Source organism: Delphinapterus leucas, chromosome X (assembly GCF_059928025.1).
Source record: "Delphinapterus leucas isolate spDelLeu-1000000601 "Yukka" chromosome X, BTC_Dleu_Yukka2, whole genome shotgun sequence".
In the NCBI taxonomy this organism is placed as follows: domain Eukaryota; kingdom Metazoa; phylum Chordata; class Mammalia; order Artiodactyla; family Monodontidae; genus Delphinapterus; species Delphinapterus leucas.
In genome coordinates, this window is record NC_143150.1 from 133,076,900 (window position 1) to 133,104,094 (window position 27,195).

The following is a 27,195-nucleotide window of genomic DNA, read 5'->3' on the forward strand; positions in this document are numbered from 1 at the left end:
CGCAGGAACCATACAGTGATAAGAGCCCTTGAACTCATGCAAATCATTCTCTAGGCAAGGAGACAAATGTAAAACAAAGACTTATTCTGTGAAATGCCTGACCGTAGAAAATGCCTCTTACAGTGTGACACAGGGTCGTGTAAAGAGAAGACGGCATCATTAGGTGTGATTAAATTAAATGCCACGCGTGGAATTTCCCAGCCCGGACTCCTCCGAACGCCATTTCCCAGAGTCGGAAATGGGAGTCCAGTTATTACAGGACGATTGGCTGAAATCACACGTGGTGTTTGCTCCTGTCGTGTGGTACCCTTTATCTTTCAAAATGTTGGCCGGGTTGGGCACATTCTTGGCTCTGGGGGGGTTTCTTCTGCGGACTTAGGACGGTGCTTCTCGGAACCCCATCTGGGTCCCTGTAGGGAGGAGCCCGGTTCTGTAGGACTTGGAAGTAACAGCCTCTGTGGCTTCAGACAGAAACTTCCAGGAACGATGTGTCCTGGGGCGGAGGTTATACTGGTGCCCATAATGGATGCCCACTCCCCACGGTGCTGGGCAGGAAGGCTGTCGGGTCCCTCAGAAAGAGGATCCCCCCTTTGCAGAGCCTCTGTGTCTCTTGGAGATGCCACAGGACCACAGAAGTGTTGGCATCCCCTGGACTTAGGAAGGGGCATCCCCCTCTGGTACCCAGGATGGGTGGACGGCTCCAGGGATAAATGCCTCTCGGCCCAGGGGTTAGCCAGGAGGGTCCAGTCCAGACTGAGAATGGATTCATTACCAGCCCAGTGTGCCCGGGGCTCGGGGCAGACTTAGCTGATTTGGGGGAAGTGAAGGATTTTCTCATTCATCTCGTGGCTTGGTTTGTACATGAGGGTTTATCTTTGCTGTGTTCAAACGACAGTTCTGAAGGGACGGATATGGGGGAGATTCTGAGTCAGCAGGTGCCACGGGGCTTCCCAACTACAGGACTTCTCAGAGGGGAGCCCTGTCGATGGTACTGTTGGTGTCCAGGAGGGTCTGCAGAGTTTCTGAAAACGATATGCCTGGGACCCTCCTCTGGGATATTAACTACCGACCCCCCCACCCCCCCCGCCCCAAGGTGATGGGTTCAGAGGAGTTGGGTTAATAGGACAAACTCCTGTTCACCCATCAACTCTCATGGAAAATAGCCCTAGCTGTGTCCCACAGAGAAGACATCCAAGGGCCACGTCTAGCTAGACTCCGTGCTTTGCATTTCTAAATTTTATTCCTAAAGAGAGCCATCAGGATTTTGCAAACGTTTGGTGTTTCAGACGCGGAATATTTCTGCACTCGCTAGCGTGACATAAATAGAACCAGACCGCCTCTCTCTGGCTGTGGGGAACTCAGGAGAGAAGCTGAGGATTTATCCAACCCAAGAATGATCTGCGTCCTGCCGAGCTGGTCAATATTTATCATTTATTCACATCCATACTGATTTATCTCGTTTCCCATCCCTGTGCCAGAACTCGGGTAGATTGGTAACCAGCCCTCAGGACTTCAGTTTTAGCCTTGTAGGAGTTGTCCCCGTAACGCGCGTGGATATATTTCTCAAGATCAAGAATTACTAAAAATTATGTTTTTCCCTCCAAATCAATATGTCGGTGGTAACCCTGAAAAATCACAAAGATGCTTGCCCGGCCAGGTACGTAGGAGCCCAGTTTTCGGTATAGTTCTTCGTTCGTTCATTAATTCGTATCCTACGTCAGCACGGAGAACCAGGGACCAGGTACACTTAGAGCCAGTCTTCCCGGCAGTGGCCGCCATGGCCTTGGCACCGACAGGGTGGTCAAGAAAGCAGGGATTCGGGGCGCAGTTCTCGGGGGAGGGGCGCAGATGCCCGAATACTTTCCTTATTTATGTGCTCGGCGTTTCCTCCGAGGAAGAGATGACTGATGTGTCTCTTGGGAGACTGGTGACTCACCGTGGGTGCCTTTATCCTTGGAGGGTTGGATGTGGATATGTGTGGACCACTCCTCATTGGCGCCTTCTGTTTCTCTCCCGGGGTTTGTGTCTCCCCGAGGGAACCGTCGCCCGCTGTGTCGTGCTTTCCGGGGCGCTCCTCCTGCCTTTGGGAGCAGAAGACACTTGGACGTGATTGACCCGGATTCCATAAGTGCCACAGGAGTACAGGAGGCTGCCCATCCCGTGTCCCTGTTCAAGGGCCTCCTTCTTCCAAAGCCCTTGCTTTGGTGAGCATCCAGGAAGTGGGTCCAAAGATGCAGTGGTTTTCTAATTACCCAAATGCTCCAGCATCACTTAATTCAGGAGCTCTTTTTTTAAAAATTTTTATTGGAGTACAGTTGATTTACAATGTTGTATTAGTTTCATGTGTACAGCAAAGTGCATCAGTGATACATGTATGCACCCTTTTTTAGATTCTTTTCCTGTATAGTCCATTAAAGAGTATTAAGTAGAGTTCCCTGTGCTCTACAGTAGGTCCTCGTTGGTTATGCGTTGTAAATATAGCAGTGTGTACGTGTCAATCCCAATCTCTCAATTCATCCCCCACCTTCCCTCCTTGGTAACTATAAGTTTCTTCTCTACATCTGTGTGTCTGTATCTGCTTTGCACGTAAGTTCATCTCTACTGTTTTTCTAGATTCCACATAGACGTGACATCGTATGGTATTTGTCTTTCTCTGTCTGACTTACTTCACTCAGTATGATAATCTCTAGGTCCAACCATCTTGCTGCAAATGGTGTTATGTCATTCTTTTTTTATGGCTCAGTAATATTCCATTGTATATATGTACCACGTCTTGTTTATCCGTTCCTCTCTTGATGGGCACTTAGGTTGCTTCCATGTCTTAGTTGTTGTAAACAGCACTGCTGTGAACATTGGGGTGCGTGTGTCTTTTCGAACCAGAGTTTTGTCCAGATATATGCCCAGGAGTGGGATTGCTGGAGCTGGTAGCTCTGGTAGCTCTATTTTTAGTTTTTTAAGGAACCTCCATCCTGTTCTCCATAGTGGCTGCACCAAGTTACATTCCCACCAACAGTGTAGGAGGGCTCCCTTTTCTCCACGCCCTCTCCAGCGTCCATTATATATAGACTTCTTGATGATGGAGCAGTTTTATCCTCAGACTGTGAATGGGATGGGTTTTAGCCACTTCGCTGTATAAGAGGCACAGTGAGTCAATGCTAAAATTGTCTCCTTTTCAGAAGGGTTTTCTGGGTGGGAGGGAGATTCTGTTTTTGATGCACCCTCCCCGAGAGGACGCATGCTCCTGCTGCCTTACTTTGATGTCTTTTTGGAAACAGTGCAACACAGGAGCTCTTAACAGAGTTGGGCGTTTCCTATCCCCTGGCCCCAGGTGTCCTGGCTGTGCTTATAGCGGGTCCCCAGGGGACATTTCTAGTGCGAATAGTTGCTCGTTGGGGAAACATCCTCAGTAAGTGGTGGCATCTCTGCCGTGGCCATGGGGCGTGGGGCGGCGTGTCCTCTGTGGTGACAGGGAGATGACAGTATTGGAAACACAGTATGAGGGTGACCTGTGGACCTGTCCACATGATGCTCTAGCCAGTGTTTTCTCCATTGACTTAAGGATGATTTGGGACACACTCATGTGCTCTTTGAAGCTCGACATTTTCACTGGCCCAGGATGTGACTGTGTTCAGTACCCCTAAGCACTCAGCCCCAGCACCCGGGTCCTGCTGGGCTGACAAACACCTGGGTTCATTGCCACCCCCGGTCCTGCCTCAGATCACAGGCTTCTCTCCATCTATAGATTTTCCCCGAGACACATGGACACCTCCTTTCCTGGTCGCGTTCTGTAGGTGGATTCAGAACCCTCATCCCTTTCCAGAATCTTCTATCCTTCTTTCCGAACATTTTTGCATTCCTCTGTTGACTGCCTTGGTTGCCTGCTTCCAGACGTCTTTACTTTTGCGTTTTTAGTTCCACTGATGGTAAAGTCTCTGGATTCCAAATTTGCGGCAGACCCCAGCTCTGGAGGTAGGTTTCGTGGTCAGCCCTGGACTGATGGTCGATTGTCTGCAAGAGTTTTCTAAGATGTTCCTCGTGTTCTGGACTTAAACCTTCATGTAGCCATTGGGCACCAGCTAGAATATACCCTTCTCTGTCTCTCTGTCTCTCTCTCCCTCTCTCCCTCTCTCCCTCTCTCCCTCTCTCCCTCTCTCCCTCTCTCCCTCTCTCCCTCTCTCCCTCTCTCCCTCTCTCCCTCTCTCCCTCTCTCCCTCTCTCCCTCTCTCCCTCTCTCCCTCTCTCCCTCTCTCCCTCTCTCCCTCTCTCCCTCTCCCTCCCTCCCTCTCTCTCTCCCTCTCTCTCTCTCTCTCTCTCTCTCTCTCTCTCTCTCTCTCTCTCTCTCCCTCTCTCTCTCTCTCTGTGTCTTTATCTCTCTCTGTCTCTCTCTCTCTCTTTGTCTGTCTTTCTCTCTCTCATTCCCTGCCCCTCTCTTTTCCCCCGTAAGGCAAATAACTCTCATCCTCTCCTGATTGGGACACATCTATTTTTTTTCCTTCTCTATAAGGAATAACACATGGTTTATTTTTAAGTGAAAGACTTTATTTTGAATAATAATATACATATCGTTCAGGCCATTTACTTTTCACGGTGCGTCGCTATGTATGGAAGTAGACAGGGAAAAAAATAAACGTTAGAAATACCTAAGCATGGAAATATACAGGCAAAGAAGACATTTGATACATCTCCATGAACAAGCATCATAGGCCAGTATCCATTAGAAAAGCATGAAAATCGTGCAGAGAGTCTGCCCACATCCCAGCAGGCAAGTGCAAACAGTACACGTTATAGTTTCTTGGATACAAAACGTATACGTTTTCTTTGGATTGGAAACATCCTACAGACGAGTGGCTTGGCTTTTCTATGCAAGGCAAAAATTATCTATAGAAGTAAAAACAGTGGGGGAATTTCCTGGCAGTGCACTGATTAAAACTCCGTGCTTTCACTGCCAGGGCTCGGGTTCGATACCTGGTCGGGGAGCTAAGATCCCATAAGCTGTGTGGCACAGCCGAAAAATTAAAAAAAAAAACACAGGTGCAAAGCATAGAAGCCATCTGTGACGATGAGATATTCCAGGCCACAGACGTGTGTCCACTCCCCAATCAAATGCATCCATCAACGAGTAGATTTTTTTGGGGGTGCACTGTGCAGCTTTGCGGGATTTTAGTGCCCAGACCAGGGATCGAACCCGTGCCCCCTGCAGTGGAAGCATGGAGTCCCAACCACTGGACCTCCAGGGAAGTCCCTAGCAGATACTTTTTTACGGCTTCTTTTACTATGTGTCAGTTCGCAGAGGCTGCTGTTTTCACGGATGGTCACTAACAAGGGTGACCATGTGAAGCCCTGACATGACATCGTCCCTTTATCCATTTAAAAAATACAAGTGCAGCGACGTGGGTGAACCTTTAAAATCTCTCCCTCAGCATGCTCCAGACGTTCAGTAAATATTGTGGCAGTTAGATCTGCTACCCAGGGAGCTGTCTAGGACATTTTGCTTTAAAAATGGAAACCAGGGACTTCCCAGGTGGTCCAGTGGTTAAGACTCCGCCTTGCAATCCAGGGGATGTGGGTTCCATCCCTGGTCGGGGAACTAAGATCCCACAGGCCTTGTGGCCAAACAACCAAAACATAAAACAGGAGTCATATCGTTACAGATTCAATAAAAGAAATTTTAAGAAAATGGTCCACCTTAAAAAAAAAAAAAAAAAGAAACCAGCGTGATTATTCTCAGCATCTCACTTTACTGTGGGCTTAGGTGTGGGCAGGGACCCCGGGAGTTTTTTGGGGTCCAGCCTCCGTGGGGCTGTAGCCCTCACACAGCTTCCCCGGTGGATGAACCCCAGGATGGGCTAGACGCTTCTGGAACACGGTGGATGGGCAGCTGTGTGCATGGCAGCGATGTCCTTGCTGTTGCTTTAAAAATATGTTTTCCCCAACGATGCTATTTCCGCCCAGACCTTGCTCAGATGACTGTGATGATTTCCCAACTCACCTTGAACTCGTGCTGTGCCCGGAGCATCCTCACTGTTGCTCGGGGTCAGTGAGTTTCTGCTAGAATCTGTCAGCAGAGCTTGTATGCAACGACGATCCATGTTGGCATGTCCCCAGGGCTGCGTCATTGCCGCACATGTCCTGTCTTGTACATTCTCGTTAGGAAATACGTAATACGGAGTGGGGCGGATGGAATAGGTACAGCCTCAAGGAGATCGGGGAGGGGTTGCCCTTCAGCTCAGGTCACCACGAAGCGGACCACGGGTGCCCCAGCGAACATGAACACGGATGAGTCCGGCTGTTCTGCCCCAGCGGGGTGACATCCAGAGTTGGTGCAGCTGTTCCAATGTCTGGCTGACCCGAGCCTCCTGGCTGTTTTCTCTGCTGTCAACGTCCAAGGAATCAAAGATTATAGTAAGGAAGTAACAACCGCCACCAGCTTCCTTTTATTATATAATGTTACCCTCAACTCACCAGGTGGAAGCCTGGGAAGTCGCCGTGGGTTAACACCCCCAGATTCAGGCCATAATTCCTGCTGACCCCATACCCCCTTCAAATGCCCCTGCTCCGTGATGTGGGGCATTTTCCAATGGATTTTGACACTTGGAAGGGCATGTCTAGTGGCTGCCAGTTTGTCCCAGGAGATGGAGCTCTCTAGCCTGGACTTGACCGTTTCAGCGTGCCCAGACCACTCCCCCATCCTAGTGGCTCAAAATCACCGTCTCCTTTTTTATTTTTTATTTATATTTACTGAAGTACAGTGGATGTGCAATAGTATATGAGGTACAGGTATACAATATAGCGATTCACAACTTTTAAACATTATACTCCATTTGTAGGTATTATAAAATATTGGCTGTGTTCCCCGTGCTGTACATATGTCCTTCTAGCTTATTTATTTTATGCATAATAGCTTGTTCCTCTTTACTCCCCTTCCCCTATGCTGCCCCTCCCCCGTTTCCTCTCCTCACTGGGAACCACTTGTTTGTTCTCTATACCTGTGAGTCGGCTTCTTTTTTGTTATATTCACTAGTTTGTTGTATTTTTCAGATTCCACATATAAGTGATATCCTATAGTATTTGTCTGGCTTATTTCACGAAGTATAATGATCTCTAGGTCCATCCACGTTGCTGCAAACGGCATTATTTCATTCTTTTTTCTGGCTAATATTCCATTGTATATATGCACCACATCTTTATCCATTCCTCTGTCTTTGGACACTTAGGTGGCTCCCAAGTCTTGGCTATCGTAAACAGTGCTGCTATCAAAATAACTGTTGTGCTTGCATTCTGGGCAGTCATCACTCTGGTCCTCCCATGGGGTTGCACCTGGGTCGCCGTTGTCTGATGGGTCAGCCAGGGCCAGACGTCCAGGGTGGCTTTCTCCTGTGGCGGGAAACTGGTCCTGCCCGTCGCCTGGCCTCAGCTGAGCTGGTCGACCAGATTCCCACGTGCGGTCTCCTCACCAAAATAGTGATCTTAGAACTGCCAGCCTTCTCTAGTGAAGCTGTCTGTGCCCAGAAAGACAGAATTCTGAAAACCGGAAGCTCCGGGGTCTTTCTGAGCATATGCCGTTGGACGTTGTACGACATTGTCACTGCCACTGTGTTCGACTCATGACAGCAAAGTTCATGAGGCTGCCAGGATTTGAGGAATGCGACACAGACTCCGTCTCCTGAGGAAACGGGTGTCAAACGAATGTGCAGGCTGGTTGTCTGGCTGCTTGGAGGCCACTGTCCCTTTGAACCAGCCTCACATCAGCCAAGTGCCCTGGATGCACGGGTCTGTCCTGTGCTGAGGGCTGCCTGCGCTGCAGGCACTGACAGAGCTCATTGGTCCAGCTTCGTCCACTAACTTAGGCGATCAAGGAAACACATCACCAGGGAAGTGCGTGCGTTTTCTCTAAATGCCAGACCTTATGTCCACGTGAAAACCAAAAAGCCTGTGTTTCTTCTGGATGACTTCTGAACGGCACCCTGGCATGCTCTTCAGAAACATTTTTCAAAGTAAAAAAAAGTTTTAATTTATTTTGGCCGTGCCACGTGGCATGTGGGATCTTAGTTGCCCAACCAGGGATCGAACCCATGTACCCTGCATTGGAAGGTGGATTCTTTACTGCTGGACCTTCAGGGAAGTCCAGAAACATTTTTTTTTATACCTTACTTTTTATTGACTACAAGACAACATTTTAGAATATTTTTGAGCCTAATATCATATAATCTCAACAAATTCATTTGACTGTGAAAATCGTAACAAAGTGTCTCATCTCAGAATGACACAAGTTTAGAGACCAGACATGCTGGAGCATATAGGTCTGTAGCTGAGAAAACCTATTTTTGGTTACATAGTGGTCCTGGGGAAAAAGAATCGTAGGGTTTAGAGTTAAAATAATGGGTTTTAGTTCTGTAGTAACCTAAATGGGAAAAGAATTTGAAAAAGAATAGGTACACATATATGTATCACTGAATCCCTTTGCTGTACACCTGAAACCAACACAACATTGTTAATCAACTGTACCCCAATATAAAAGTTAAAAATAAAATCATCCTTTGACCTAAAAAAAAAAAAAAGGATTTTTAGTTCTAATTCTATAAGTTACTGGCTGTGTGAACTTTGCCAAGCCACTTCTTCTTTATGTTGTTTTAATGGAAAGGCATTTTATTTTAAATATAGCTGTGTGAACCTGTCAGTCCCAAACTCCCAATCTGTTTTGTTCATCGAATTTTAGTGGCTGTAGGTATATTTGAACACACACTCCGTTGAGTGCCTAAGACACGTATAGCTCGTTTTTCTCGTGTCTGTGGCCTCTGTCCATGCGGTGCCATACTCATGATGTTTGACAGTCATCAGCGCAGGGGAGAAACTTTCAACAGCCCGGAGGTTTTTGGGGAGAGTTGGGTGTGGAGGGGAGAGGTAGGTGTGGCCAGGATGCGTGTGAGGGTGAGACACCACACACCTGAACTCCCTGTCTTCTCGTTTCTGCGTCTGGAGCCGCATCTTCCGTCACGGTTCCTCTTCCATCCTTGTCTGTGGAAGCTGCCATCAGCCTGCAGCCTCCCTACAGCTTTGTTTTTTTAATATTACCACCTTGCAACACCGAGAGCACTTGGCTGGCTCTGTGAAAGCCAGAGCCTGAATCAGATGTTTTCTTGCCTCAGGAACCTCAGAACCTGCAGTGGGGATGTGCGGGGTCGTGAAACCTACCCGGGACCTGAGTGTGGAGGGACGTGCAGTGTGGCCTGTGTGGCCCGGGAGGGGCCTTGCAGTGCAGCTGGGAAAACTGTCCACACATACAGTTACTCAGACATGAATGCGTATATGGAGAATGACATGCATACAAATATATATATATACACACACATATACAAATACAAAATATATACATATAGAAATACACATCCATATAAAATACACATCAACATACACATATACAAATGCATATTCAGAGAATTACATACAGAATTGCATATACCTGCAAATGCAAATATACGTACATTATACAAATACAAAATATATACACGTAGAAGTACACATCCATATAAGATACACACACATCAACAAACACATACACATATATAAATGCATATGTGGAGAATTACATGTAGAAATGCATACACAGGCACATACAAATATATATATATATATACACACACAAATACAAAATATATACACATAGAAATACACATCGATATAAAATACACATCAACAAACGTATACAAATGCATATACAGAGAATTACATATAAAATTGCATACACAGCCACATACAAATATATATATATACATATATACAACTACATACATATAGAAATACACATCCATATAAAATACACATCAACAAACACATATACAAATGCGTATATGGAGAATTACATGTAGAAATGCATACACAGGCACATACAAATATATATGTATACCTGTACGAGTACATCCACATAAAATACGCACACATCGGGCTTCCCTGGTGGTGCAGTGGTTGAGAGTCTGCCTGCCGATGCGGGGGATGTGGGTTCGTGCCCCGGTCCAGGAAGATCCCACATGCTGCGGAGCAGCTAGGTCCGTGGGCCATGGCCACTGAGCCTGCGTGTCTGGAGCCTGTGCTCCGCAATGGGAGAGGCCGCAACAGTGAGAGGCCTGTGTACCGCAAAAAAACACAAAAAAACAAAAAACACACACATCAACAAACACATACATATATACAAATGCATATACAGAGAATTACATATAGAAATGGATATACAGCCACATACAAATGTACATATACATATGTAAATACAAATATATGTCTATACATCCATGTAAATAAACATATCAACATAAACATATACACATATGCAAATGCATATACCCAGAGAAGTGTATACACATGCAAGTACAAAGACATGTATATACACATGCAAAAATATATATGCACATGTGCATAAAAATCATCCATATATGCAAAACAACTTGTAAATGCAAATATATATGCAAGTACAAAAGCCTATGTGGACGAATATACAACTGGAAATACACGTGTGCATGCATTACCCATAAACACGTGCAAATGCATAGTTGACTGTGAACACTTACACATAGGCAAAAACTCTGCTCATATACTTACAAATGTGCACACATATACACAGGCATATGCATGTTATATGCAAATGCAGGCATTCATGCAAGTACATATACACATGCATCTACCATATATGCAAAAGGAAACATGTATGAGTTGATAGGCATTTGTAAACATGTGCATGCAAATACAAACATGTATGTATAAATGTGTGCATGTGCACACGTGTGCAAATACATGTGAACACATACAGGATTCCATGCACGAATAAAATGCACACACACACATAGGCAGGCAGCACACACACACACCTAGACACACACATAGACAAACACGTGCAAGCCCGTTGGCTGCTCTAGGAGATGGAACCATATGGGCCGGGCATGTGTTCTGCCCATCACCTGTTTCCTGGCCTCTGTGGGAGGGACTTGGGGACAGGGATTTGGATGACTTTTGCCCCCCACTGGAGGGCAGGCTTGGGTGTCCCAAACTGACGGGTAGAATGAACGGAGCCCCAGGACATGCCTCACAAATGTGTTTATGGACCAATGGCCGACAGGCTGGCTGGGGCCTGCTGGGGCCTGCAGTTCCCCAAAGGGCGCCTGAGGGATGAATTCACTTGTGGGGTTCACCTGAGTGAGGGGCTGCCGTGGCAACGTGGGTTTGGGGATCAGTGCTCTGTCCACCTGCCTGTGGACCATAGGTTAGCGTCACCCCCTGGTGTCCCAGCCGTGCTGCCCACGCCTCAGACCAGGCCCCTGGCATCTGTGGATGGCTGTTCCCATCCAGAAGAGTGACCGGCCCGGGGGACACTGTTGGGAGACTCAGGACAGTCTCACTTTCTGGGGGGTCCTGCTGTTTTGTCATCATTTACAAGCTCGGGCCATCGAAGGGCAGAGTTTGAGAGCAGGAAGGGGTCTTGTTGGTCTCTTGGCATCTTCCCCACTGTGTACAGAGCAGGAAACTGAGGCAGGAAGGTGGGGCAACAGCCAGGACCAGAGCTACCCTCCTGGCGCTGGGCAGGTGCCCCATCCACCTGGGGGGCAGCGCCGCCATCCTGTCCTACCTCCTCCCATCCCATCCCATCCTCGTCCCACCTCACCCCACCCCATCCCCCCCCACCCCATCCCATCCCATCCCGCCTCATCTCATCTTCTTCCATCCTCATCCCATCTCACCTCATCCCACCTCATCTCCTCCCATCCCATCCCATGTCATCCCATGTTATCCAAACTATCTCATCTCCCATCCCACCTCATTCCATCCCACTTCATTCCATCGTATCTCATCCCATGTTATCCAAACCATGTCATCTCCCATCCCACCTCATTCCATCCCATCTCATCCCATCCTACTTCATCCCATCCCACTTCATCCTATCCCATCTCTTCCCATCCCGCCTCATCCCATCCCACCTCCCCCCACCTCATCCCATCCCGCCTCCTCCCATCTGCTGCCATCCTCATCCCACTTCCTCCTGTCTCACTGTCCCTGAACCCTCCTGTGTCCCCAGCTGGTGTAATGATGGTGCCGCAGGGGACCACCGAGGACGGCTTTGAGGAGCACTTTGGTGTGAACTACCTGGGGCACTTCCTGCTGACCAACCTCCTCCTGGACACCCTGCGGGAGTCGGGCACCCCCGGCTGTAGCGCGAGGGTGGTGACCGTGTCCTCAGCCACACACTACGTCGGGGAACTGAACTTGGACGACCTTCAGAGCAGGTGGGTGCCAGTCGCCAGGGGTCTCGGGTGCTGCCAGGACGGTCAGGGTGACCCATCACCACGACGCACTGGGTGGGGTGCTCGTCCCAGGTGATGGCGGTTCACACCCCCAAACGTTTGTAAATCAACCTGTCTCGAGGTGAAAGCTGTGTTGACTAACACAGGCAGACCTGGGAGATGCTGCGGGTTTGCTTCCAGACCACAGCAGTGGAGCAAATATTGCGGTAAAGCGAGTCACACGAACTTTTCTGCTCCGAATGCATCTAAAAGTGCTGGTTACGCTACACTGTAGTCTAGTAAGTGTGCAATAGCATCATGTCTATAAAAACAGTGTACACACCTTCTTTAAAAAATACCGTATTGCTAAAAAATGCTAACCATCCTCTGAGCCCACAGTTAGTCATAATCTTTCTGCAGTGGTAACATCCAAGATCCCTGATCAGAGATCACTGTAACGAATAGAATAATAATGGAAAAGTTTAAAATACTGCGAGAATGACCAAAATGTGACACAGAGACACAAAGCGAGCAAATGATGTTGGAAAAATGGCGTCAGTAGACTTACCCGACGTGGGGCAGCCCCAGACCTTCAGTGTGTAAAAAAAATGCAGTATCGGTGAAGTGCAGTAAAGTGAGGTCTGCCCGTATTAATAATTGTTTGCTAACTGGCACTCATACATCCATATCAGTCTATTTATATTTATGCTTTGAGGTAAATCCTATAATTCGTCATTTTACACTTGAGGAAACTAAGAAGGATATATTTTAAAAATTTATTTAATTGAAGTATAGTTGATTTACAATGTTGTGTTCATTTCTGGTGTACAGCAGAGTGATTCCGTTGTACACGTATATACGTTTTTTTCCGCATTCTTTTCCATGATGGTTTATCCCGGGATACTGAGTAGAGTTCCCTGTGCTCTACAGTAGGACCTTGTTTATCCATCCTAAATGTAACAGTTTGCACCTGCTAATCCCAGAGTCTCAGTCCATCCCTTCCCCTCCCCTCCCCTCCCCTCCCCTCCCCTCCCCTCCCCTCCCCTCCCCTCCCCTCCCCTCCCCTCCCCTCCCCTCCCCTCCCCTCCCCTCCCCTCCCCTCCCCTCCCCTCCCCTCCCCTCCCCTCCCCTCCCCTCCCCTCCCCTCCCCTCCCCTCCCCTCCCCTCCCCTCCCCTCCCCTCCCCTCCCCTCCCCTCCCCTCCCCTCCCCTCCCCTCCCCTCCCCTCCCCTCCGCTCCCCTCCTCCCCCTCCCCTCCCCTCCTCCCCCTCCCCTCCCCCCCTCCCCTCCTCCTCCCCTCCCCTCCCCTCCTCCCCCCCCTCCCCTCCCCTCCTCCCCCTCCCCTCCCCTCCTCCCCCTCCCCTCCCCTCCTCCCCCCTCCCCCTCCCCCTCCCCATTGGCGGCCACAGGTCTGTTCTCTGTGTCTGTGAGTCTGTTTCTGTTTGGTAGATAAGTTCCTGTGTGTCATATTTTAGATTCCACATATAACTGCTATCCTATGCTATTTGTCTCAGACGTCTGGTCTCCAGGACTGGGGGAGGATGAAGTCCTGTCACTTTCAGCCCCCAGTTTGTGGGTCACCTGTACTGGGGCTGTAGGAGACCTTCAGGGTGTGTGGGTCTCGTGGAGGACCAGCCCTGTGGCCTCTGAGCCGGGCCAGGATGGGTGTCACGGACGCTCTGGGGTCCTGATGGAGTTAACGGGCTGACTTCGTTCGCTGCCGTTTCTGAGTTGTCCCCGTTTATTTCTCAGCACGTAGGTGTGCGTAGCCCTTTAGCCAACCCGGTGCTTTCCGCACAGGGCGTGCATAGCAAGGAAGAAAATGAAAAGGCCCCTGAGCCTCTAGAGATTCTAATGTCGCCTCAAGCACTCACACAGCAATGCGGCTGCTTCTCCCCCTGGACTCAACACCCTGTGTTTTAACTCCTGGGGCCCAGTCGTCCCTCAAAGGGGCGTCTTCGGACAGAGTGGTTCTCTCATCGGCATGGGTCCAGGCAAAGGGTCTGCAGAGGGTATAGGATCGCCAAGTGTTTCCTGCATCTGATGGGGGCATGACTCCACACGGCTCGTAAAAAACAGCATCGTGGGCTTCCCTGGTGGCACAGTGTTTGAGAGTCCGCCTGCCGACGCAGGGGACACGGGTTCGTGCCCCGGTCCGGGAGGATCCCACATGCTGCGGAGCGGCTGGGCTCGTGAACCATGGCCGCTGAGCCTGCGCGTCCGGAGCCTGTGCTCCGCAACGGGAGAGGCCGCAACAGTGAGAGGCTCGCGTACCGCCAGAAAAAAAAGAAAAAAAACAAACCCAGCATCGTGACAAGGGGACCTGTGTATGGGGTGGGGCGCTTCTTTCACGAATATTCTTGTCGTTTTCTCCTTTGAATACGGGTGTAGAAATATGCAAGAGAACGCAGATGTGCGCACCCGTAGCTTCCTTTTTCTAAAATGAAGCTTTTTATGGCATCGCACAAAACTCTGACATTTGCAGAGAAGTAATCTCATGGCCCGCAGGAGTGAGTGTGTCAGGAAGCGGTGATAACTGCCCTCCTGTATTTGTTTACGTTTTCCTATGTCGAATCACATCAAAGGCATCTTGTTGTATCATTTTTTTCCCTAAATGGTTATCCAAAGGGGATGAGACCGTTTAGGACCGTGGTTTTCAAGGTGGGGTCCCCAGAGCAGCAGCATCTGTATCACCTGAGAAGTGATGGATGATACAGGTAGATGCTCAGACCACACAGCCACCACTTGTGAAATCAAAACTCTGAGGGTGGGAAAACAATCTGACAAAATATATGTACGTATACACACGCACATGTATACACAAATATATGACTGAATCATTTTGTAGTACACCTGAAACTACCACAATACTGTAAATCTTACTATGTATAAAATAGATAACTAAGGAGAACCTGCCGTATAGCACAGGGAACTCTACTCACTGCTCTGAGGTGACCTGAAGGGGAAGGAAATCCAAAAAAGAGGGGACATAGGTATACGTAGAGCTGATTCACTTTGCTGTACAGCAGAAACTAACACAACATTGTAAAGCAACTCTACTGCAATCAAAATTGTTTAAAAAGACAATAAAAGGGTATTTCCTAGCAACCTGCCCCCTCCAGGTAAATCTTATATATACCTTATAGTGTATATTTCACTTGAGACCATGCCACATACAACCTTTTAATTCTATAATAAACGTACAGAAAATTACCTTTAAAAAAACCGAAAGAGCCCAACTCTTGTTCTATTTTAAAGGCTTGACAATAGACTGTTAAAATGTTAAAACCGTGTTCAAAACAAAACAAAACAAACTCAGGGTGTGCATTGGGAAGTTTAACACGCCCTCTGAGGGGCTTTTAGTGCACACTGACATTTGAGAACCACTTGGGTTGAAAACATGCTGTCTTTTCGGGTAAAAAAAGAAAAAAGAAAGTGAATTCTTGGCTCGCACCTGATGTAGACACCGCTGGTGATGTCGGTTAATTGCCAAGATTGATTTGCTGGCTTGGGTAAGGAGCGTTCTTGTGAAGCATAAATCACTTGTAAAAGCATAAAGTGTTCCAAACCCAGGTGGGTTGTTACACACGAGAGGGCTTGTCACCTCTGCCCGGCTGCACTCAGTCCCTCCTCCTACAGAAGAAATTCCAGTGGAAGAGGTGGGCAGAATCTCGGGAAAATTGTAGTTAATGAACAAGACTCGTGATGTAGTGGATAGCTTTGTTTAAAAAAAAAAAAAAAAAGTTATATTTAGCGGGAAGAGGGTGAAAAAGCTATATACTATTTAAGTAAAAAAATTATATTTAATTTAATACTTGTATATCTATAATATTTAATTATATATAATATGTAAATGATATAAAATATATCACTGCAATATTTATGTAATTATGCAATTATAATTATATGTTTATAGTTATAATTTACGTATATGTGAGAGGGAGAGAGAGACTGACTTTTCTTTAAAGGTATCAACTGTACACAAAGCTCTGTTGCATCTTTTTTTAAAAATTGCCACAAATATTATATAAGTTGTAGGTGTACAACAGAGTGAGTCGCAATTTAAGGTTCTATTCCATTTACAGTTATTGTAAAATATTGGCTATATTCCCTGTGCTGTACAGTATATCTTTGTAGCTTATTTTATTTTTTAAATTATTTATTTTGGCCACACCATGTGGCTTGTGGGATCCTGCTTCTCCGACCAGGAATTGAACCCACACCCCCTGCAGCTGAAGCACAGAGTCTTAACCACTGGACTGCCAGGGAAGTCCCCTTGTAGCTTATTTTATACATAACAGTTTATATCTCTTACTTCCCTCCCCCTATATTACCCCTCCCCCTATATTGCCCCTCCCCCTTCCCGCTCCCCACTAGAGTTGGACTTGTTTTCAGAAACTACCTCCCATGCTTGGAGGCGCTGACAAGGTTGACCAGCAGGCCAGACATTCAGGGAAGCGGTGACGTTTGTAATCTTGAACCTAAAGACTCGGTGACTTAGGTAGAATTTCTATGCTGTGGTGTTTGAGGCCAAATCCCTTCTTCTTTTGGGGGAACGTCATTCTTTTCCCCTGAATGCCTTCACCTGATAGGACGAGGCTCACCCACATGGCCGAGGCTCTCCTGCTTTACACGCAGGCTACTGGTTTCATGGTTCATGTCCTCTGAAAAATAACTTCCTGGCACCATCTAGACTGGCACTGGACCAAACACTTGAGCGTGGACATGTGAAATGAACCGTCAGGGGCACAGATGTGGGCAAGGCATTCTATAGGTGATGCGCCGTGGTGTCCAGGAGATGGGTCGGCCTACTACCCACCCTGCACCCTGACTTGTCTCCGTTCTCAGCCTCCTGCACCCATGGGCACCTCGGGACCCAAGGGACCCTCTGCGGGGGTCGCGTCAGAGGTGCCCCAGCTTCGTGCCAGCCCTGAGGGTGACTGCACGGGAAGACCCCTCTGCACCTCTCCCGGGGACAGCTCGTCCTGCTTGTCCTTGGACCCTCCCCTCTTAATGCAGACAGCTGTTTCCTGGGCTGCCCTCGGCTAGGAAAATGGTACCCTCCTACCTCCTCTCCTTGCACCCAAACCAAAGCGAGTCCCCCATCTTGACTCTTGACCTCGGAAGAGATCAAGAGATTAAGATTTGCTCTTAGTGGCAAAGTTAACAGAACCCTCGGGATGCAGGATTAGGCTACGTCCTGTGTCACCAGCCAAGGTGCTTCTTTGGGTACAAGTGTTGCGTGTCCCTGGGTCTTGTGGCTCCGTCCACAAAGGTCCGGCTACAGACCAGGGCTCAGAGTGGACTTGCATAGCATTCCTCACAAGCATACTCTCCTCATGGCTTCCTCTACCCCCAAGAAACTTATATCTTATGGGCTTACTTCCTCTGAACGTAGAAAAGTCTCCTTATTTTTCTTGGCTTTCTCTCTTCTCTATTCTTCAGTGGAGTAAATCAGCGAAGTCCACATTTTTATGGTTTGTACCAAGGAACTTTTGCTTTTTTCTTTTTTGGCCACGCCGTGTGGCTTGCGGGATCTTAGCTCCCTGACCAGGGATCGTACTCAGACCACGGCAATGAAAGTGCGAAGTGCTAACCACTGGACCGCCAGTTCCAAGTAACTTTTGCTTTTGTAAAACAGTGGTTACTGTATGAGTTTCCTGGGGCGGCCATGACAAAGGACCCGAAATTTGGGTACCTTAGAACAACGGAAAGTTATTGTCTCACAGTCCTGGAGACTGGAAGTCCACGATCAAGGTTGGCTGGTTAGGCAGGGTGGGTCCCTCGTGGAGGCCCTGGGAGGAACCCACCCAGGCTCCGTCTCTTCCAGGCTTCTCTCCAGCTTCTGGAGTTTGCTTTATGGCACGAGTCATATTGGATTGTAGCCCACCCAAACAACCTCATTTTAACTTGATCACCTGTGTAAAGACCCTATTTCCAAGGAAGGTCGTATTCTGAGGTTCTGGGGGTTAGGACTCCACAGCATAACCTCTTGTGTTATGGGAAGAAGGGGAAAACAATTCAGCCCACAGCACACACCATTTGTCCCTCTCTAATGGATAGATCCTTAACCTTTTTTTTTTTTTTTTTTTTGCGGTACGCGGACCTCTCTCTGTTGCGGCCTCTCCCGTTGCGGCCTCTCCCGTTGCGGAGCACAGGCTCCGGACGCGCAGGCCCAGCGGCCATGGCTCACGGGCCCAGCCGCTCCACGGCATGTAGGATCCTCCCGGAGCGGGGCACGAACCCGTGTCCCCTGCATCGGCAGGCGGACTCCCAACCACTGCGCCACCAGGGAAGCCCCATCCTTAACCTTTTAAGGCTCACGTTATTTCAGCTTGACTTGCTTTGGAGACACAGTAATCATTGACACGTTATGGGCACAGCCCTGTCTTGTGAAAATAGCTGTCTTGCTTTGAGTTTCCCAAACTTAACTTTGGGGCAGTTTTTCACTATTTTATTCATAGGTATGTCTTCACATCCTCGTATATTGTTGGTTGTGGCACCTCTGTGGTGACATGTCATGTTATAAATATGCTGTTCTGCACTGATGTGGTTTTCACTAAACATTTAGCATGTTCAGTGTGTGTCCTGGGACCCCTTACAGGCAGCCAGCACCCTTGCCGTGCTTCTATGACCAAGTCTAGCAGGTGTTCGGATGAGGCTGGAATTCACAGGTGGCCCTGCCGCATCCCGGGCTGTCTCTGCCGACTTCCCTTCGTGGAAGGACAGAGACTCCTCTTAGCTCACGATACTTGCAGAGGTCCTGGTGGGTGGTCTCTCTTTCCATCGTCCTCTGTCATGTTAAACCTAGGACACCAAGGCAGAATGCAAGGCAGTTGTTTGTCTTATCAAGGGAAAACTTCAGTTTGGAGCTGAGGGATTATTTACTTGCCGACGTGCTGGATATGGGTCCTACTTGCAGACTGATCATTACCGGGCTCGGCCAGCATCCAAAACGCGCCAACTGGAAACTAGGTTATGGGTAGTACGTGGAGTTTCCATAATTGTGTTTGCCACGTGCTCATGTGTTACTGTCTCAGAATTGAACTTACAAGGGAAGCAAATGGGACTTACTCATATGAAGTGAACATCACACAGTCAGTTGTCTTACTGGAGTGGGAGTGAGCCATCACACACACACACACAGAGCGCGTGTGCACACACACACACACACACACACGGCACGGTGTCCATCAAGGTAATCAATGAAGAGCTCCTTTCTTATAATAAACTGTCCAGGCCGGTTGGTTTTTTCTGATCTCCAAAGGCAAGAGGGGAATAATGTTTTCTATAATATGCCAAAAACACAGACCTCAGATACCCTTAATCATATCCACATTCAGGGTCATGTGTGTTTCACTGGGGTTTTCCTTCACCAAGAAAGCTCAGTGAATTAATGGTTTTCAAGATATTGTCTTAGAAATCCCATAGTCATAGGCACGATTTCTCATGGGATTGAGGGAGTTCAGGAAACGGACTCCTCGTGAGACGCTTAATGCGAAGTGGTTTTCTAGGACAGGTGGGCGGTAGTTTACTTGTGGGCAGTAGAGAGCAGTGTGCAGAAGGAACCTTGACCACTCGTGTGGACGTAGTTAAAACATCAAAGCATAGGACGAATACGGTGTAGGTCAAAGATGGTGGAAAGCCAGTGAGGAAAGCCATCTTTAAGATAGGATGGAACGCACGCACACAAACATATATATATACACACACACACATATACGTATATGGGTATATATGTATATATATATAGACACACATATAGACACAATCATGTATATATGAATATGTATACACATATAGAGACACATGTATATATGAGTATATATATAGACACATATAGACACATATACATATATATGAGTATATATATAGACATGTATATATATGAGTATATATGTAGACACAGATACATCTATGTATATATGAGTATATATACACATCTATAGACACACGTATGTATATATGAGTATATATACATATATATGTGATTACACATATGTATACACACATTCATATACATATATGTGTATATGTGTATATACAAATATATATACACACTCAGGCAGTGTGATTGATGGCCATTTCTTGGTGGAGAACACTGTGAAATCACTATGGAATTGATTTTCCATTCTTCTTTGAGCTTTGTCATTTTTTTTTTACAACCAATATATATTTCTTTTATAATAATGAAAAATTAATATTATCCTGAAAAAGTTCTCCCAAGGTATACCTTTGGTCCTACTGAAGGGGACCAGGACATGCTAGCCCCAAATGTACCTCTTTGATACATGCGATCTTTTGAGCTAAAGGCAATTGGGAACAAGCAGACCCAGGAAACGCTCTTTACTTCCCTCCGCCACCGCCCCCAACTGTCTAAAAAATAAAGTATCAGTTTACTGTTTTGTAAAGGAAATTTACATTTATCCAGGGATTTTCTATTTGTAGTAATGTCTCCATTCCAGGGAGAGAGCTACTCCTGGAGATGACTCTTTTCACCCCAGAGACTCTTATTTGCATAACAAGACGGTCCTTATTTATATACACACATTTCTTCCCTTCCCATAACCTGCCTCCTCCGCCCAGAACCCCAAAACCCCTTTTCCTTTGTTTACCGTAAGATGGTATATAAGCCTCTATCATCTGGCCACCTCCTTGAATCACATCATTTTGGGTATTTCTCTATGTATGTATGTAATTAAAACTGTTTTCTCTTGTTAAACTGTCCTTTAACAGTTTGATTTGCAGGCCCCAGGATGGAACCTAAGAGGATAGAGGGAAAAGGTTTCCCCCCCTACAATACTTTATAAAAATGTAGGTTTTATGTGTGTATATTTTTAAAAGTAGAAATATGTGGGTGTGCATTTATTGTCATAGGCAATAGTAATTTTGTCTTTGATGAGAACTTGAAAACCTCATTTGCTTAGCGGAAATGTATGACCTGCTACATTCCTGACATCTTGCTGAGCATGGGGGCACTAGCGGGCCATGTGCACTTAGCACCTGGTCTCAGGTGGCTCCGTGTAACTTCTTCAGTGGGTGTAGATCGGCTGTCAGATCAATGCCAGATGGAGACGAAGTACAGTCCTCAATCTTGTAAATGTCACATACTGTTTACGTGAAACACAGGTATCAAAAAATCCAGTGTCCTCTTCCCACCCAGAAAGCTTCAATTTAGGAATAGAATTTCCCATCTCTAAGTAATGTTTTCCTAGTTTTTAATCAAGACCCCCTTTGAGGATTATCGAGTCTTTGATTCAATACACAGGTTTGCATATGTTGTGTTCAAAATATCATTTTTCACCTTTCCTTCTCTTGTCTGTAAGGTAGAGAAAGTGATGGGGGTCTGAGTATGCCAACTCAAAATATGCCACTTTGACATACAGGTTATTTTGAGCTTCTGGAGAAGCAACAGATGCAGAAGGGTGCCTTTCTGGAGCCTCCCTTATCTGACTAAAAGCAGAAACTTGTGAGAAATGAGGACTTCCCAGCTCTTTGGGGTTTTCTCTTCTTTTCTATGAAGTTCCCCATACGTGTAAGGTTAGAAGTAAAATTGGTATACTTCTCTCTTTAATCTGACACTTGGTGGCTTAATTTGCAGGCCTCAGGTACGGAACACAAAAGTACAGGAGAAAAATTTTTCCTCTCCGACAAAAAGCCTGCCACAAGACTGTCTCTACTTTTGTTTCAGATCGACTTTCAAATTAGTTATGAAGTAGTTATATCAACAGATTATTATTTATTGAAAACAAAGATATATTTTTATGGTTTCCGTTCTACCTTTTGACACCATTCATTACAAAAGCAACGTATTAAAAATCTCATGTTTCGAATCAAGCCATGCAGACATTTCATGAATTTCTTCTACCTCTGCTTAAGTTTGTGGATTGATTCTCCCTTTCAGCTGCCTTCTGTCTGTTAAAATTGCAACAGTCTCTTCATTGTTTTAAACACCAAGTGTCTCTGCCATTCCTCCGGGCTTTATTTATAAACTTTCATGGGGAATCATGTCCTCTTCTGTATCGGCTTTGATTCTTTTCCAGTTCTACTGTGGATGTTTATTTATCTTTAAATCCACCAGGGAACCTCTCCTGAAATGACTTGTACTCTTGATTTTTTTTCCTCCTGTAGAGAAATGTATTGACTTTCCCACCCACATAGTATATTTAGAGAATTTCCGTTCTCTCTTCTCCATGCTACCGTAGAAAACCATAGTTATATCACTTGTCAGTTTACCCTTGAGGAATGTGCACATTTATGGTTCCCTCTCTTCTTTCTAAATTCGGGATTCCTGTTCCCTCCCAAACAGCCCTGGTAATTCAGGAGCAAACGTGTGCACGTGAGGTCGAAATGGCCCAATTCCAAGGTGAAAGTTCAGCCTTTCTCTCCCCCCACTTAATAACTCCCTCTTTCCTGGAGGTCTCTCCTCTTCTGGGGGGAAGAGACAGGAGGAAACTGGCAAAAACAAGTATCTTGATGATAATTGGGAGGTTGTCGTGGATCAGAGGAGGGCATCTGTGCTCAGAACTGCGCTGTATGTTTGTCTTAATTCCTCCCTCCAACAAAAGATCTGTTTGGAATTCCTTTGGCCGACGCCCTGCGGCAAACTTGTCCGGTGTCACCCTTGGCTGACTTGTTCTGAGTCATCTTTCAGACAAAAGACTAGGGGCTTATTTTCAGCTTAAACTGCATGGACCCGAGGCCGAGGCCAAACCTCCGAATTTGCCTGTGGCGTCTTGTGACGAGGGGCCGTGTGATGGGCACACGGTGGGGACATGCTGATGAGGTAGAAAGATGCTACCCAGGAAACAGCAGGAGGCAGGACTCAGTCCGAAAAGGGGCTGATGTGGTTGTCACATAGGAACAGACAAGCGCCCATGTGTGCAATTTGTAGAATTGAGGTTTTTCAGAAAGTCTCACTCGGCAACTAAGCATACGAGGCTCGATTTCTGATACCCTTTCTTGTCCTGTTTTCTACGTTCTAATATTTCCCTTTTCCTTTTATTATTTTTTTCCCCTTCTGTGCTTTCCTTGGTCACATTTTCTCAGTTCACTTTTCTGAATCATTTAGTCAATTTAGTTCGTTTATTGCGATTTTTTTTTTGTTTGTTTGCGTTGGGTCCTCGTTGCTGCACGCAGGCTTTCTCTAGTTGCAGCGAGCAGGGGCTACTCTTTGTTGCGGTGCACGGGCTTCTCATTGCAGTGGCTTCTCTTGTTGAGAAGCACAGGCTCTAGGGCTTCAGTAGTTGTGGCATGCGGGCTCAGTAGTTGTGGCGCGCAGGCTCAGTAGTTGTGGCGCACGGGCTTAGTTGCTCCGTGGCATGTGGGATCTTCCCGGACCAGAGCTCAAACCCGTGTCCCCTGCGTTGGCAGGTGGATTCTTAACCACTGCGCCACCAGGGAAGTCCCCATTTATTGCAATTTTTAATTCCTATTTAGGAAGAGCCTTTGTCCGTTGAATTCCAAAGCGTGTTTTCTCTGCGTTTCACGCGACGACTCTGATTTCCTTCTTTTCATCTTTGTGTGAAACTCCCACGAGGGTGAATTCCATGGATGGATTTTCTCCCAACTTAGGAGACACCTCTGAGGTTGAAAGAGTGAAAGTAACATAGAATATGGGGCACATCCCACCAGAAGAAGGAGCTCAGGTGGCGCTGTATTCATATCCCATAAAACTCAGGAAAAGGAGCTGTGGGCCTGAAGAAAGTGACTAAGCCCTAAGGAATGAGAAACGATGTGTTTTGCCAGAGAGGCATCCCGGGTTGTCAACACGTTGTGCCCCCCATAACATGATCTGCAACGATAGGAAGCTAAAATGGACAGGCTGCGTCCGAGTGGGACACGTGCAGGGCCTGTTTCCCAAGCGCTGAGCGTTCGGAGGAGAGCAAAACGCAGTCAGTTCTCAGAGATGGAAACGATTCTCGTAACACACTTGAACTCAGGTGCGTGTGTAGCTGCCCTCAGCCTGTAGCTGGAGATTGCCGGCCGGGCGAGGGGAGAATCGGGGCCAGACGCCTGCATTTCACACCCTCTCCCGCTTTGCTTCTGCAGCGGCAGCTACTCGCCGCACGCGGCGTACGCCCAGAGCAAGCTGGCCCTGGTGCTGTTCACCTACCACCTGCAGGCGCTGCTGGAGGCCACGGGCAGCCCCGTGACCGCCAACGTGGCCGACCCCGGCGTGGTGGACACCGACCTGTATAGACACGTCTTCTGGGGCACACGGCTCATTAAGAAGCTGTTCGGCTGGTGCTTATTCAAGGTAAGGCTGCGGTGGTCGGGTGTGTCGCTGTGGCTTGTGTGCTCCGAGCCCACGTGGGCAGAGTTTGGTTTCCCGAAGGGGCTGGGCTTTCTGTACTCGTGCCCGGGGCCGGGGGGGCGGTCCTCAGGACGATGAGAATCCTCGTGGCCTGGGAGCCCGTGGTCCCATTGCCGAGATAAGAAGCACAGAGGCAGAACCCTCCCTTGTGTATCCACGCGAGTGTTGGCATTTTTTTGTTCTTGTTGTTGCTGGAAAGGAGAAAAATCGATTTTGGTCAGAGGCCGGCGGCGGGCTTGCATTTGCTCCCAAGGACCCTGGTCATTAGCGAGCGTGTCTGACTCGGGGCTGATGGGTCTCAGAGGGTCATGTCTTGAAAGAGCAGGCGACATCTGGGGTTGTCCTTCTGGGCTCTCCCTGGCCCTGGTTTGCGCGCTCTTGAAGGGCGTTGGAAGCACACCCGTCTGCCTCGAGAAGTGAAAGCCGTGTGTCTTCCCCTCCGGCCTCCCTCCGGTTCGGGAATAATCGCGTGTGCTTCCTGCTTGTGTCTGCGCCGCCCTGCGCCCGGTGTCTCCTTGGACAGCGCTTTGCTTCTCTTTTTATTTTCTGTTGGTGTACAGTTGATGAACCGCGTGGTGTGAGCTTCAGGGGTACAGCGCAGCGATTCAGTTACGCATATGCATGTGTCCACTCTCTCAGATCTGTTCCCATTTCGGTTGTTACAGAATATTGAGTAGAGTTCCCTGTGCTCTCCGGCAGGTCCTTGTTGGTTATCCATTCTACCTGTGAGACTTTGCATCTGCTAACCACAAACTCCCGATCTATCCCTCCCCCCGATCCTTCCCCCCATAACCATAAGTTTGTTCTCTAAGCCTGTCAGTCTGTTTCTATTTTGTAATTAAGTTCATGTGTGTCATCTTTTTTTTTTAATATTATCTTGATTTTATTCTTGCAACATCCAAATGAGACAGACCAGTTGTCAGGTATTTTATGATAACAAATACATTACAAAGTCCAAGCTTTTGAAAGAAAGGAAGATGACTTATTAAAACCTTCTAAGTATCCCCGATTTACTGATAACTTTTAATGCAGAAGGAAATGAATAGGTGTCTGACGTGCAACTCATGGTTTAATTGCAAATACCTGGATTAGGTAAGCAATTGTTATTGGTTCCTAACTAAAAAAAAGTTGCAGAATATAAAACATATACACTCTTTTCATATTTAGCATCTCATTAAGACCCATGTTTCTCTATTATTTTTTTTAATTAATTAATTTATTTATTCTCGGCTATGTTGGGTCTTCGTTTCTGTGGGAGGGCTTTCTCTAGTTGCGGCAAGCGGGGGCCACTCTGCATCGCGGTGCGCGGGCCTCTCGCTATCGCGGCCTCTCTTGTTGCGGAGCACAGGCTCCAGGCGCACAGGCTCAGTAGTTGTGGCTCATCGGCCTAGTTGCTCCGTGGCATGTGGGATCCTCCCAGACCAGGGCTCGAACCCGTGTCCCCTGCACTTGTGATATTTTTTTGGATTGCACATATAAGTGATACCACACGGTATTTGTCTCTGTCTGACTTACTTCACTCCGTATGAGAATCCCTCGGTCCATCCATGACATTATAGGTTATTGTAAGATAATGAGCAGAGTTCCCTGTGCTCTACAGTAGGGCCTTGTTGGCTCTCTATTTTATATCCAGCCGTGTGGACATGTCAGTCTCAGTCCCACCAAAGGCCGCTTGGAGGACTCATCTGGGCCCCGCTGGACCTCAGCAGACCCCTCTCCACGGGGCATCGGACACCCAGGGCACAGCACAGCCATGGCCGGATGCCGGGGCGAAGGGCGGGCTCTCACAGTACACGTGAACCAGACCACAGGGGGTGAGGCCAGGAAGTAGGAGCTGGGGACGCACAGAAGGCTTGGTGACGTGTGCCTGCCGCCACGGCCATGGCTCAAATGATGCCGAAGTGAGAAATGATGATCGCCAGGCCCCTCAAATCCCTCCGATTAAAGGTTCCCCGTGTTTCTGTTTTGGTGTCCCTCCTGCTCCATTTTGCCCATGTAGAGTGAGCCCTGACAATCTAGTATGCAGGGGTCTCTGGGTTGTTTTTTTTTTTTAACGTTTGACTCCATTTATAGTTATTAGAAAATATCATCTATATTCCGGGTGTTGTACACGATCTCCTTGGAGCTTATTTTATGCCTAACGGTCTGGACCTCTTAATCCTCTCCCCCTACATTGCCCTTTCGGGTATCTCTTTCTTGATCAAACTTCCTTTCTGGTGCAGTTAGGTTGTTATCCGTTTTACCCTGATAAATGCAATAATCGTAAGAAAAATTAACATCCAGTCTGTCGCCCTCTGTATGAGCTACAAGCTAAAAATAATTCCTTTATATACAGTTAATCCCCAAGTAACCCGGTGAGGCCCATAAAGACCATGGTTGTCGTTATTTTACCATCCACACTGGAAGCATAGGGATGAAATTACCTACCTGCCCAAGGAGGCCCCGTGCCCCTAGACACATTGGTGTTTCTGTGATTATTTCTTGCTTTTCTTTATAAACATTGTTTTTTATTTTTGTTTTTTTTTTGCTTTTTATTGAAGTGTAGTGGATTTACAACGTTGTGTTAGTTTCAGGTGTACAGCAAAATGATTCAGTTATATGTATATATTTTATAGAG

General features: G+C 47.3%; 1 protein-coding gene across 14 annotated transcripts in view; it reads left to right on the plus strand.

Moving 5' to 3' along the window:
• The window catches only part of DHRSX (dehydrogenase/reductase X-linked), a 343,888-nt gene that overhangs the window by 146,448 nt on the left and 170,245 nt on the right, over positions 1-27,195 (plus strand). For all 14 annotated transcript variants that reach the window (XM_089904865.1, XM_089904860.1, XM_089904861.1 and 11 more), the window contains exons 5-6: positions 12,059-12,266; positions 24,314-24,521. In XM_089904865.1, the coding sequence (XP_089760991.1) occupies positions 12,059-12,266; positions 24,314-24,521 (416 nt within the window). The remainder of the gene's footprint in view (positions 1-12,058; positions 12,267-24,313; positions 24,522-27,195) is intronic.